We start from the raw sequence: 14,994 nt of genomic DNA on the forward strand, positions 1-14,994 counted from the left end.
GTAGTGCACTGTAGTGCAACATGTAGTACAGTTAAATTCATTCATTGACATTTTCTAAAAATTATTCCTTGATGCCAGTGAATAATTGTTTTCAGATTTACATGCCTTTACAGATATGTTTATTAGACACAAAGAGGGTTCATAGATGACCTATGTCAAAGGATAGAACATCCAGACATACTTTCAAGAACAATAGATTTAGAAATGCTTTGAAATAAATGACAACCACAGATATAAAAAAGTGCTTTTTAATTTTTAGCCAGAATGATCAAGTTGATGTAGTTTTCTTACTGGAATACTCATAATAATGTCTGTCTATATGCCTCAAGCAATATTATTATTTAATAAACCATGGCAGGGAAGTTGTAATTTATGTAAAATTTACAATTATTCTTTAAACTACTTTTATAAAATTATAAACTGATAATAATCCCCACAAACTGAAGTCAAATAATTTTACTCCTACTTGAAATTAAAGTAGTTTATACAACAATGAATAAGGACAAGATATCAAACTGAAAATTCAAAAATAAACAGAAGAAATGTAAACAGTTATAAAATATCAATATTTATAAATGTTGCTTAGAGGAAGGCTATTCAAAGCATGGCCCATTAACTATTTGTGAGCTGTCCAGAATGAAAGAGGCTTGTGCCAGAATGAAAATCAATTACATCACTAATCATACTGGCTCAGTTGACTTTTTAAAAATAACAAGATGTCTTTAATAAAGGAAGCAATGTGTTGATTTATATTCTGGCACAAGTACCTTATCTCATTACTGACTAGAGCAGGGGTCCCCAACCCCAGGCCATGATTGGCCTGCACAGAAAGTGGGGGGCAGGGGGGCGATGCCAAGCATTACCGCCTGAGCTCAGCTTCCTGTTAGATTAGCCATGGCATTAGATTCTCAAAGGAGCTCGAATCATATTGTGAACCGCACATGCAAGGGATCTAGGTTGCATGCTCCTTACAAGAATCTAATGATAAATGTAATGCACTTTAATCATCTTGAAACCATCCCCCTATCCCCCCAGTCCTGTGGAAAAACTGTCTTCCACAAAACCTGTCCCTAGTGCCAAAAAGGTTGGGGATCGCTGGACTAGAGAACAGTTAACGGCTTACTTCCTTTAAAGTGCCATTACAATTTCACTGCTCAGAGCTAGGTTTTTTATTGTAGGGAAAATAATTAAAATGACAATTGTAATTGCCATGTATATATCATCTATTTAAAAATCCTATCTATTTAGGGATCCTACCCAAAAAGCAAATTAAACTTTAAAATATCACAATATAACACTTATCTTTGCATGTGTTCAAGTGTTACTGACATCTGTCCACTCATAGGGGCTCTCTAGATTCCTACTTCAGAGAAATACATTATGCTTTTCAATCTTGGGAGAAAAAGAGTAAGAACTGAATCATTTGCTAAAAAGCTCTTAAATGATTGGTTTATTTTCATATTTCAATCAATAAAATTATTTAAATTCACACCTTTGTAAAAAGACTGGATTTTTATATCTTTGTGCAACCACTAGTTGCTTTTCTACTATAAAACTTAATGTTAGGAAAAAAGGCATGGAAATTTACAACTCTGTATTCTACTAATTAAAGGTAGATGTAAACTATTTTAAGATTTTCAGAGAAAGAGAAAGTTGGTATAAAGTGTCTTTTTACAAATGAGCTTATAATTTAAAATTCAAATATTTCTTGATTTTTGGGGGGATGGCATAATTCCTCTAAAAATTAAAAATACAATATGGTCTTCAGAAACATAATCATTTCCTCATTATCCAATGACTTACTAAGCTTTACTTGCATTATCTTAATACCAAAGGCAAGTAAATGGACAATCAACAATTTAGAAACAACTCATCAGTTTTAGATATACAAGGGCTCAATTTAGATTATATGATGTCTGGTTTGTTGGACCAACAAACTACATAAAGAATTTAAATGTCATAAGAAGAGAATATAAAGTCATATAAAGAATATAAATGTCATAATTTATATGTCATAAGAAGAGAGCTCCTGGGCGGGCGTGCTGGCTCACGCCTGTAATCCCAGCACATTGGGAGGCCGAGGCGGGTGGATCACTTGAAGTCAGGAGTTTGTAACCAGCCTGGACAACATGGTGAAACCCCATCTCTACTAAAAATACAAAAATTAGCTGGGCATGGTGGCATGTGCCTGTAATCCCAGCTACTCAGGAGGCTGAGACAGGAGAATTGCTCAAACCTGGGAGGCGGAGGTTGCCGTGAACTGAGATCATGCCACTGCACTCCAACCTGAGCGACAGAGCGAAACTCCGTCTCAAAAACAACAACAACAACAACAAACAAAACTTTGGCACCTGAGTTGAGCACAATATACCACAGCAAAGAATCTTGAAAACTGTCTAAAGAATGTATTGTATCTATCTATAGATATATACATACACCTATACATACACAAATGTGCACACATATACAAGTAGAAAAAACTTTTCCTTAACAAATGCCAAAGATGTTAAAGAAATTCACCATGTGGTCAAATAAAGTGACCTGACAGTTATTCAAAACGGTTTTAAGTTATTATTAAAGAATTTGGAAACTTACCAAAATTTTGAGAAGTTAAAGGTCTAAAGGGGGAACACCACGTTGTTGTTACTGTTTGTCAAAATATTTCTTTTGATACAGCAACACGGTCATGAGATCACAGTTAACTTGATAACAGACCAATATAACAGTCATCAGGTGAAAATTCATAAAAGATTACCCAAAAAGGACTAAGTGTCCCCATCATTAGGGCTGGATATAGTCTCTAGCCATAAGCAAACATTTTGCTCTCCCTAGTCTATTTCTTGCATTTGTCCCAGCAAAAGACCACAATGAGGGGCCACTCTGCAGATGGCTTTAAGCTGAGCCTCCTCACTCACTAGGAATTTCACACAAGAACTTCAGACGAGCCTAACGTCATGTTTTATGATCACATTAGTCTTGCTACTGCTGACTCTGGCACTGTGTTAATAGACCTACCGGTGCTGTAATTTTTTAAGCACACTTTTAGAACTCTGAATGACTGACTTGTATTCTAAGATACAGAAGACATCTAAAATTCAGTAAGCTGTCTGAGTGTGTCAACATTTTCTTCTATATTCAATTAGTAAATATGTTTGCCTAAAAATAGAGAATATTTAACTTTACCTAAGTATCTTCTACCTAGAAATTCTGGAGGTTTAAAAAACTCTACACTTGCATACCAAATATCTCCATCCAGACCTTATCAGATCTCAAGTAGGTTGGGAGGAGGAAAAAGACATTTGCGTTAAAATGAAGCCATGCTACTCTTTTCTCTGCTCCAACTTGTAAAGAATATCCCTGATCAGGTTTCTAACTCCCTCTTTGCTCTGGTTAAAGGATCTCTCTCATATAACAGACCATAGAGAATGAAAATCTTATGCAGTTTCAAAATATTTGTAATTGAAAAACATTTTCAATTGTAAAATGTCTCTTGAGCATCTATAAAGTAGAAATTACTTTGGCTTAAACTTCATAATGCTTTCCTAAACAAATTATGTTGATAAGGCATGGTATAAGAGTCACCTTAGAGAGAGAACCCCTTAAAGTCCAATGTCTTGCGTTCAGTTTATACCAACCATAATAAAACTGAAGCCACTTTTTTGTTGATATGCAAAACATTGTGATAAGTTCATTTGAACTTATTTCATTAACATGTAAACTCACATACATGTACAATTTTACTTTTTGTCATATATTTAAATATTTTCTTATCTGCAGAGCTATCTCAGGATATGAAACCATAACATGCTAGCAACTAGTAATTTAACATTAAAACACTCCCTAAATTATTCTATGCAAAAGTGCATTTACAATATAAACATGTCATATATGAAGCTACAAACCATAATCTCACTGGAGTGGATATAAAATTTCAAATTCAGTCCAAATGAGTCAAAGAAAAAAGTGCTAACACAGCAAATCTGAAACAAGTTCATGGGGATTGGGTAATGAGTCATCGAAACGAAATCTTTTGGAAACCATGCTGCTATCCTCTGGGATATTCTCTTTGTCTTCTCTGTCACCACAGGTTCCATTACAGGAGGATTTAGAAGTCTTGTCTTCAGAGGACCTTATAGAATGATCCTGAATTTGAGAGGAACTGGAAGTTTCTTCAGGGTGAAACAAGTTTTCAAAGTCCCACTGCTGTAGCCAAGAATGAGAAAGGCATATCTCTGCTGTTGGTCTTTTCCTTTGAAAGAAAGCAGAAAGGGAAAATTGAGAATTAAAAATCAAATTGAAAATGTCTTCAGTTGGATAGATTATAGACATATTTTTTAATTATTGTGAAAACAAAACATACTCATAATATAAAATCCAAATAGTACAGAAGAGAATAATAATGATAATAGCAGCTAACTTTTACTGAATGCTTAGTTATATGCCAGGGACTATTCTATATGCTTCAAATACTCATTCAACAATCACAAGAAACTAACGAAATGGGTACTATTATTCCCCTCATTTAACAAATATGCAAAGTAGGGTACCAGGAGGCTTGAAATTTACCCCAAATCTCCTAACCTGTAAATGGTTAAGTGGAACTTTGACTCTAGCGTCTGTGCTTTTAAGCATTACACCATATTATCTCTCATGAAGGTAAAAAGTAAAATTATTTTGTTTTTTCATTCCCCCATCCCACCTCCAGATATTTTTTCTACATATATGTCCATATACATACACACACACACAGACGGCTTCACATACTCCGTTTCTGCAATTGGCTTTCTTCACTCGCTCAATAATGCATTTCAAGCATTTTTTCACATCAGTACAGAGTTAACATATTTATTAACAGCTGTATTATTTAGTACTCTTCCATATGGATACACCATAATTTATTTAACCAGATGCCCATTGAAGCTTCCAGCATTTTGCTATCATAAATATGCTGCAATGAATATTGAGAAAATGTTTTTTGGGAGCTTCTCTAATTATTTTCATAGGATGAGTTACTAATAAAGTTACATATTTTGAAAGATGGTGTTTAACTGCTCTCCAAATAATTTTTTTTTTTTTTTTTTGCAATGGAGTCTCACTCTGTCACCCAGGCTGGAGTGCAATGGTGCGATCTCAGCTCACTGCAACACCTGCCTTCCAGATTCAAGCAATTCTCCTCCCTCAGCCTCCTGAGTAGCTGGAACTATAGGCGCACGCCACCATGCCCAGCTAACATTTTGTATTTTTAGTAGAGATGGGGTTTCACCATATTGGCCAGGCTGGTCTCGAACTCCTGACCTCATAATCTGGCCACTGTGGCCTCCCAAAGTGCTGGGAATAGAGGCATGAGCCACCATGCCCAGCTGACTCGCTTCTTTTGTAAGGCTGTCAAAGGGCATCCAATCCTTCAAGATTTCACAATCAGTAAATGATACTTGTTATGTAAGTAAAATTATTTATAAATCATTTACAATAAAGTCTTATAACCAGCCATGTGTACTGTAAATTTCTATGTCTGATTATTTTAGGTAATTTCAGAGATTAGTAGTGGGTTGTGAGAGAAATAACTCAAATCTTTTCTTCACTTCAAAATCCCCTGTTGTATATTTTGTATCTGAAGTTATGTATTTGTTAATGATTGCTCATACCACCTCTCTCTTCATTTTACCTAGAACTTGAGCATACTTCTAATAATTTTATACTATTTTAGAATATACTTTTCTTGATAGGCATATATTATTTATTTTGTAATAGTATTTAAACAAATCTGTAATCATATTTAAACAAATTATTACTTACTCTGGATTTTTTACTAAAAGGCTCTGAATAAAATCTGTGGCCAGCTGTGAAACTGATGAAAAAGTTTCTTCTGAATAATCAACATTAACTTGAGAAATATTGAGGTATGTTTCTTGATTATCTTCTCCCACAAACGGTGATGTGTGAGTTAACAACATATATGCTATTATACCAATATTCCTGAAAAACAAGGGAGGGGAACTTAAAATGTATATTAATTTTTAAACATTTATATAAAGTATAATCGACATTCAACATACTCCTCTCCTCAAAACTGGTACGGTTAAACTACAGACTTACATTGCTTTTCAAAGTTCCTATATTATTAAAACTAAAATAATGATCTCAAAGTGTGCCTCACAGAAAGAGAATACAAGGGAATGCACGTGTTATATAAATACAATGTATTCAATAAATATTATTATTGCTACCATCTATCCTTCACACAGATACCTGCTGTGGAATACACGAAGCTGCTGCAGCATTTCCTAAATGGTTTCCAATGGCAAAGTAATGACTTGTAAGATGTAAAGAGAGGTTCTGCGCAAATAGAGGCTGCAAGTTTGGCGAAGCACAAAGCTGGGCAGGCAAATTTTTTCACTGTAAACATTTTAAAATCTGTAAATATGTTAATGGCAAGTCTGGTGCCCAGGAGCCAGAAAAAGACAATATAGTACATGTTTCACCAACTTATTTAGCCATATAATCTTTTTTCCTGGGCAAACGCATGAGCAGTTCCACAGAACACAGAAAAGGTCTAAACCTTCCTCCTGGTCTGTGGAGTCAGTCCCCTTTGCGGTCTCAACTGAAGCTCCAGTATCAGTTCTGGTTCTATTCCCTATCATATTCTCTCTTTGCTAGCCACAAAAACTCACAATTTCCCAGAGATGTACTCTCATAAAAGTACATTTTTGGGTGGGCCTGACCTCATTATTCTGCTTAACAAATACCTTCTTCTAGCTTTTTTTTTTTTGGTCACCCAGGCTGGAGTACAATAGCATGATCTCGGCTCACTGCAACCTCTGCCTCCCCAGTTCAATTGATTCTCCTGCCTCAGCCTCCTGAGTAGCTGGGATTACAGATACACGCCACCACATCTGGCTAATTTTCATATTTTTAGTAGAGATGGGGCTTTGCTATGTTGGCCGGACTGGTCTCGAACTCCTGACCTGATGATCTGCCTGCCTTGGCCTCCCAAAGTGCTGGGATTACAGGTGTTAAACCACCACTCCTGGCCAACTCTTTTAGACCTAGATCAGATGTCTCCCTTCATGAGGTGGAGCCCAGCAATGGACTGTCTGCTGCTGCTTCTATGCTTATTAAGCATTTCACCTTTATCCTAAAACACGTAGCACTGTACTGCAGTTATTTTGTTCTTTTACTCAACTGAGTTTTCATCACAGAGAGAGATTTTCCTATTTATTTCCATACTTTTGGCTCAGAACTTAAGTATTATTTAAAAAGAATGGATACGTAAATATTTTCCTGTAGCATAATAATGATATTCAAATAAAATCTTTTGAAGAAAGCCTTATTATTTACTCTTGGAGTCAAAGAATCTCAGAATATACATTTCCCAACTTTCCATAAAGAAGTATTTAGGTAACTAACAAAATCTTACCACATATCTGTTGCTGTGGTAATGGGATCATAGTTCAGGATTTCTGGAGCTGAAAGAGAAGATAAAATTTAAATTCAATACTGACAAATTTTAAAACAAGAAAATCACTTTATATTACATTATAACTGGGACCAGGCATGATGGCTCATGCCTGTAATCTCAGCACTTTGAGAGGACAAGGCAGGTGGATCACCTGAGGTCACAGTCAAGACCAGCCTGGCTAACATGGTGAAACCTTGCTTCTACTCAAAATACAAAAATTAACCAGGTGTGATGGCACATGCCTGTAATCCCAGCTATTCAGGAGGCTGAGGCAGGAGAATCCCTTGAACCAGGAAGGCACAGGTTGCAGTAAGCTGAGATCCCACCACTGCACTCTAGCCTGGGCAACAGAGTGAGACTCCATCTCGGGGGAAAAAAAAAAATTATAACTGGATTTAATTTTGGAAAGTCTAGTGACATAAGATGATAGAAATTTAGCACAGTATTAATTATCTTGTGATTGGACATTTAAACATCCCTAATATTGAGTAAATTATATGATCAGATGGTTCAAAAACACGGATACTATTCTTGGAGTATCTAGTGGCTAGGTAGTTAAACTCATTAAGTTTAATCTCAGAAAAAACAATTATAAAAAAGTAAAATGTTAGAAGCTAGAATTTAAAAAATAATTTAGTTTTATTACTTTGGAATTAATTTGCATTATTTTATTAGACTAATTTAGGTTTTTCTTTTGGGGTAATAGAATCATGTGCATCTGCAATGACATTATGAGCAAAGTTTGTTGCTCAGAAATGCTAGATTTTTTTTTTCTTTTTTTGAGACGGAGTTTCGCTCTTATTGCCCAGGCTAGAGTACAAATGGCATGATCTCAGCTCACTGCAACCTCCGCCTCTTGGATTCAAGCGATTCTCCTGCCTCAGCTCCCCAAGTAGGTGGGACTACAGACATGCGCCACCATGCCTGGCTAATTTTATATTTTTAGTAGAGACAGGGTTTCAACATGTTGGTCAGGCTGGTCTCGAACTCCTGACTTCAAGTGATCCACTCACCTTGGCCTCCCAAAGTGCTGGGATTATAGGTGTGAGCCACCGTACCTGGCCAGAAATGCTAGATTTTCAAGTGGATTAAACATTCCTCTTAAATTATCAAGGACCTAATTTCCAAAGTGATTAATTTTCTGCTGTCTTCACTTGCCAAAAAAAGTGCAAAATAAATTCTCTATGCTTTCTAAACATTACCATATTATTTCAAATTAGTAGAGTTCAAACTAGGATTTATGAGTGAAAAATAAGTTTGTTTCATAATACGGTTTCATAATTTCTCCAAAGAGAAACTGTTTCCTAAAGCCTAACATTTTTATTAATAAAGCCTTTAAATCATATACAGTCAGCTTCTGTTAAACCACCTACAACATTTTCACATACGTCTGTGAGCTGTGTTACCAATAATTACATTAATTTATTCTAGGACCCCAGTTAGCATTCAAAAGTTAGTAATTTTCTCTGTTTTTTATTTTTGGAAAAGACAGCTGCCTAGCTGAGTCACATCTGTTCTGTTTAACTGTATCTTTTCAATGTCCACAGGGGACGTCAGTATGAACAACAAACAAAAAAAGGTAAAAAGATTGTAAGTTAAAATACTTCAAATTTATATGCTGCTTCATATAACTTAAAAACCTTTCATATGCATAATCTAATTTGTTGATTTCATACAATATACCCAGATTACCTAATCAAAGGTTCTTTTTGGCACTCTTCAAAACCCTACTTTCACAATCCTATGCAAAACCTTATATTTTAAAGCAGCAGCAATAAAAATGGGGAGGCCGGCTAACAATTCCTGTAAGTTTAAACTGAAGATATCTGTATTGCGAACAGCTCTGGAATTGGGACCAGAGAGAAATAGAAGTGAGATCTAGCCAACAGCCAGGCATCAAAGACAATCATGGGCCACTTGACTGTTGCATTTTTTCTTTTTCCATTTTTCTCTTTTTCCCTAACTTCCCTCTTACTCGTTTCTTTTTTCCTTATGTACAAAGCCTTTATACACAAATGTTCAACTTGTACACTTACATATTCAGTGTCCCCTGAATTGCTGTACATGTTTCATACTTTTATTCAATACATTTCATTTAAATGTGTCGTAACCAAGTTTTAATGTATCAAAATACTTGAACCAATTAAATCCTATTAACTGAATCGAATTACATGCTCTAAAATATAGTTGTACAGAGGTATCATTTACTTAATAAATTTCAAAATGGCATAGAAAATAAAAGGAAATTCTTACCTAAATATTCTGGTGTTCCCATGATTTCCCGAAGTTCACACGCATTCCCTATTTTTCGAGACATTCCAAAATCTACTATTTTAATGTCGCCAAGAGGGTATATGCTGCTCAGTAATATATTCTGTGGCTAAATAAAGTACAACAAAAACATGATAAGTAATATACAATAAAAGCATACTAGTCTCAGATGGGAGGTATATTAAGTGGAATCATCACTTGAGTCATGAGTCAATATAATTTGAGTATATTGAGTCATGCATCAAACATTTACTGACTTACTACTTTGGAGGAGCTATTATTCAATGATGCATAAAGCCAAAACCACACCCAAAAAGGATTCTAGGTTTGAAGAAAAAAGAAGTTACATGGAAAGATTAAGATATAGAATACTCAGTAATAAAAAGACTACCTCATTCTGTCAATAAGAAATTCCAAGAAGGCTTTGCAGTACAGATGATGCTTAAGCTGAGAAAGAGTATGCTGGTTAGAAAGGTGCTCTGGGTAGCTGGGTGTGTGAGGTGCATGGTTATTACACCCATTTTACAGTAGAAACAAGTACAATTAGGTTAACAAACTTGAATATGAGTAAGAATCTTCATTCTTAGCCAATACCATCCTGTATTGTAGCTTCATGCAGAATACTTGGGGCCAGAATGCAAATAAATAAATAAATTCTAAAGAATTGAAAAAAAAAAAAAAAAAAAGAACAGAAAGGTGCTCTAGGGAGCAGCACTAAAGAAGGCATGAAGGAATGAGCATGTAAACATTTCCAGAAACGAAAAATGGTTCAGTACAATGTGATGATTCTGGATGAGCCGGGTCTGACTGTTCCCTGGCTTTAGCTTAGACAGTAAGAGGCATAGTACACCTCACCCACTGCCTCCTAGAACCACGTGACTTTGCTTTACTACTATCGCAGGCCCACGGCCTATTACAAAGTTCCCTGCTGCTGTCATAACCCGTACCTTTGCCAAGGTGCTGCTCCCAAAATCTGTGCAAAGAATTATAACAGTCACTTAATTTTGGGACAATCTCATGCTTGTTTATTATTAAAGCACAGAGCCTATTACAGGAGAAAAGGTAAAGGTAATTAGTTCTGTTGTTGTCAATCACAGGTTTATATGCCATCCCGGACTTCAAGGGCTATGCGATGCTATGTAATGTACTTGGGTTGATGTTAGCAGGAAAATGACCCAACAGGAAGCTGGTGGGAGCATGATTATCTTGGCATTTACTATGTTGCTTCTTTTCCAATATTTTATCAGTTGGGGAAATAGCAGGGATATTAGATGGTAAATACTGTCCCCCTGGCTCCATAGTGGGGCCCAAAACAGAACTACAGGGTTTTATCTTTTGAAGAAGCGGTAAGAGGATTTGGAAATTAAGAGAGAGGCCTGGGCTGTAGGTGGAGATTTTTGAATTATTATTATTATTAAAGTGGTAGTAGAAGCCAAAGGATCATGCAAGGAGACCACATAAAAATAGAAGAATCTAATGCTTAAGAAATGAGAGACAGACTGATTCAGATCTTAAGGTCCTTGTGTGGCTATGGAGGAAGGATAAGGAAAAAGGATAACAACATGAGAGATGGAGAAGGAGAAAAGGATAACATGAGAGATGGAGATCAGAGACTAGAGGTTCAGGGTTTGGGTAAACAGCCTGAATGATCTGGAAGGAGCCAAAAGACTGAAAATCTCAAGACAAAAATGAATGAAAATAATAGCAGCAAATGAATAAGGATTAGCAGGATTTATTTTCAGGGATGGAGATTACATAATTGAGCATTTCAGAGATAGACGGCATTTTAAAATAAGAAGGTCCAGGATGTGGTTGCAAGAGTGGGATGGAATGGAATAATAATTCCATCTAATGTAGGATTAGAACACAGGAATGATGCATTTTAAGAGCCCAGTAAATTGAGCTGCTCACACATGCAGTCTTCTCCTTTCTGCCAATATAAAATTAAGGCCATGTAGCACACAGGTAAGCAAAGAGCACACCAGTGCAGTCTCGACAACCAGGAACCAACCATTGTTTCCTGTTAATACCAGTTTGCAATTGCGCATACTAAGAGCAGAAGAACAACACAGATGTTGCATTACTTTAAATCACATGTTACGTTACCTTTAAATCGAGGTGTACAATGTTATTCTGATGTAGATAATAAACTCCTTCAAGTATTTGTTTCACGAGTCTGATAACATCATTTTCAGAAACCATTTCAGCCAACTCAGGTAAACACAGGTTGAAAATTTCTCCACCTGCAGCACTGAAATAAAATTCAAAGAACAGAGACTTGAAAATTCATTCACCTGAACACTTTTAAATATTTTGTACCTGTTAAGTAAAAGACATACAACTATATAAATGTTAATACACTACACTTAAAGACAGGGCAGAGAAGTGAGAGATCTTTAAGAAAAAAATAAGTGACGATGGCTGGGCGCAGTGGCTCATGCCTGTAATCCCAGCACTTTGGGAGACTGAGACAGGCGGATCACTGAAGGTTGGAAGTTCGAGACCAGCATGGCCAACATGGTGAAATATCTCTACTAAAAGCACAAAAATTAGCCAGGCATGGTGGCAGGTGCCTGTAATCTTAGCTACTTGGGAAGCTGAGGCAGGAAAATCACTTGAACCTGGGAGGCAAAGGTTGCAGTGAGCCAAGATGGCACCACTGCACTCCAGCCTGAGCTACAGAGCAATACTCTGTCTCAAAACAGAAAAGAAAAGAAAAGAAGCGATGTGACTTCTTTTTCAAATTCTGGGTACTAATACTTGAATATTAATAAATAAAACTGAATTGCTTTATGACCCAATAATGTTGCAGCCTGCCTTCACTGCAATAAAGATAAAAAAAAAAGTAGCTCTTTATGCTCTTCTCATATATATACATCTATATGTATTCATACATATATATGTTTTCATATACATGAATTCTTAGATACATATCATCTATTTTGAGCCTCATGACAAACATGTGAGGTACATGGTTATTACACTCATTTTACATTAGAAACAAGTATAATTAGGTTAACAAATGTGAATATGAGTAAGAATCTTCATTCTTAGCCAATACCATCCTGTATTGTAGCTTCATGCAGAATACTTGGGGCCAGAATGCAAATAAATAAATAAATAAATAAATTCTAAAGAACTGAAATTTAAAGAATACTGAAAAAGGCACAGTGAAAAATTCCTAGGTTTGGAATGAATTATTGAAACATAAATCCTAACTCTTCTATTTACCTGCAATAAATATAACTTAGGGTCAGTTACTTATGGTCATCCATAAAGCAGAAATATCAATAAAATCAACAGGTTTTTTGGGGGGAGGATTAAATCTAAATAAGATAAAATTGGTCAGTCAGATCATGCAAAAACATTTATACAGTTATTCGTCAAATTTGTAAGGTATATTTGGGAATACGCAAGTATATTCTATTTGAAAAATAGGAACTCACTCTAGAAAATACTATTACTATATTTTTACTTCTTTGGTTCACTGCTACAACCACATCAAGAACAGTATCTAGCATGCACTGCAGTAGGTGGTCAGTAATGTTTGTTGAATGAATGAATGATGGAATGGGTGGTGATTCTTTAGAGGAGTTGAAACTGGGGATTCAGAGGTCTCAGTGACTGCCAAGAGGAAGAAATATGTCATAAGTGTTGGGAACCATAAGAAGAAAAAATAATGGTGGGCTCAAATTTGAGTCCCAAGTTGAAAGTCACAAGGACTGACATTCACACTGCAGATATAATTTGCAATTGAGCAATCTAAACACAGTAAGCCAGTTAGAAGCCACAAAGATTTGCTGCTTTACACTTTCTGACTTTGCAGAAAAAAAACTGTAGGACAGCTTATAGGGAATACACATGAAAGCTCCAATCACATATATGTCACTTTAACCCCATTACAGCCACCAAAACTCGTTGTAAATTCATGAGATATATATATATATATATATATATATATATATATATATATATATATATTTTTTTTTTTTTTTTTTTTTTTTCCGAGACGGAGTCTCACTCTGTTGCCAGGCTGGAGTGCAGTGGCGCCATCTCGGCTCACTGCAACCTCCGCCTCCTGGGTTCAGGAGATTCTCCTGCTTCAGCCTCCCGAGTAGCTGGGACTATGGGCACATGCCACCATGCCCAGCTAATTTTTGTATTTTTAGTAGAGAGGGGGGTTTCACAATGTTGGCCAGGATGGTCTCGATCTCTTGACCTCATGATCTGCCCATCTTGGCCTCCCAAAGTGTTGGGATTACAGGAGTGAGCCATCGTGCCTGGCCGAGACATTAATTTTAATATCTGCCTCAACATATCATGATAAAGATAATCTGAGTAATGAAAAGTGTAGTTTGCTGTTAAATTTACAGTAGTAAACTCCAAAATAAGGTATAGAAAGACAATTTTGGGAATTCACTTTTTTTAATCTAAAAAAAGAAATAATCTTTGAGAATAATTAATATACAGACTGCCTAGAGGCCCTTGGTCTGCATGTCAGAGTGGGAACCCAGGCACAGACTGGCAGTGACATCATCACTCCTTCCCTTTCCGGTTATATTGTTTAGTTTCAATGATACAAATCCTCTCAAAATAGAAAGTGGTCTAAATACATTCCTGCAAAGACACTCAAAATAGTATTACAAATAATATTATATTAGGTAATAGTACTAATGCAATCATAAGCAAAGAAGAAAATGAAGAAAGAACCCTTTAGATTCTCTTAGAATATATTTTTTGTTATGTACTTTATAAGATATAAATACTAATAATCTAGTCCTATCTTATAAAAATCAGACCAAATAACTTGAAATGATTAGAAAACAGTATCAAATATGAATTTACATATCTACACCCACTAAATATATAAAAAATAGATGTGTATTCTTCATATGTACAGCAACATAAATTGTTTAGGTAAGAAATTTAATCTTGAATACTTTATGATTATTTACCAACCTTTTATATTACAAATTCGCTAAAGTTACTTCAATAACCAGAACACTCCTCCAATTCTAAACTTAAAAACAAAATACAAGAAAGTAAAGTGAAAGTAAGGAAAGCGATTCCTAGTGCCTAGGAATAGACAGGATAGTACGGAGCATACAGGAGTGCCTACTGAAATCAAGACTGCCCGGGTTTCATTCTAGCTCTGTCACTAACCAGGCTAGGTGAACTGGGACAAAATGTGCCTCTGTTTATGTACTGTAATGTGAATAATATAATAGCTCCTACTTCGTGGTCTAAGAATTAAATTAGCTAAT

At 35.7% G+C, this 14,994-nt stretch overlaps 1 protein-coding gene across 1 annotated transcript in view; it reads right to left on the reverse strand.

Annotated features, from left to right (window-relative positions):
* Positions 1 to 232: 232 nt before the first annotated feature.
* LOC105468173 (serine/threonine kinase 17b) overlaps positions 233 to 14,994 on the reverse strand; it is a 37,575-nt gene continuing 22,813 nt past the window's right edge. The window contains exons 4-8 of the mRNA XM_011718224.2: positions 11,837 to 11,981; positions 9,713 to 9,839; positions 7,418 to 7,466; positions 5,797 to 5,976; positions 233 to 4,249 (exon numbers count right to left, since the gene is read on the reverse strand). Coding sequence (XP_011716526.1) covers positions 3,967 to 4,249; positions 5,797 to 5,976; positions 7,418 to 7,466; positions 9,713 to 9,839; positions 11,837 to 11,981 — 784 coding nt within the window. The 3' untranslated portion in view covers positions 233 to 3,966. The remainder of the gene's footprint in view (positions 4,250 to 5,796; positions 5,977 to 7,417; positions 7,467 to 9,712; positions 9,840 to 11,836; positions 11,982 to 14,994) is intronic.

The sequence above is a fragment of the Macaca nemestrina genome, chromosome 11 (genome assembly GCF_043159975.1).
Source record: "Macaca nemestrina isolate mMacNem1 chromosome 11, mMacNem.hap1, whole genome shotgun sequence".
Classification (NCBI taxonomy): Eukaryota; Metazoa; Chordata; class Mammalia; order Primates; family Cercopithecidae; genus Macaca; species Macaca nemestrina.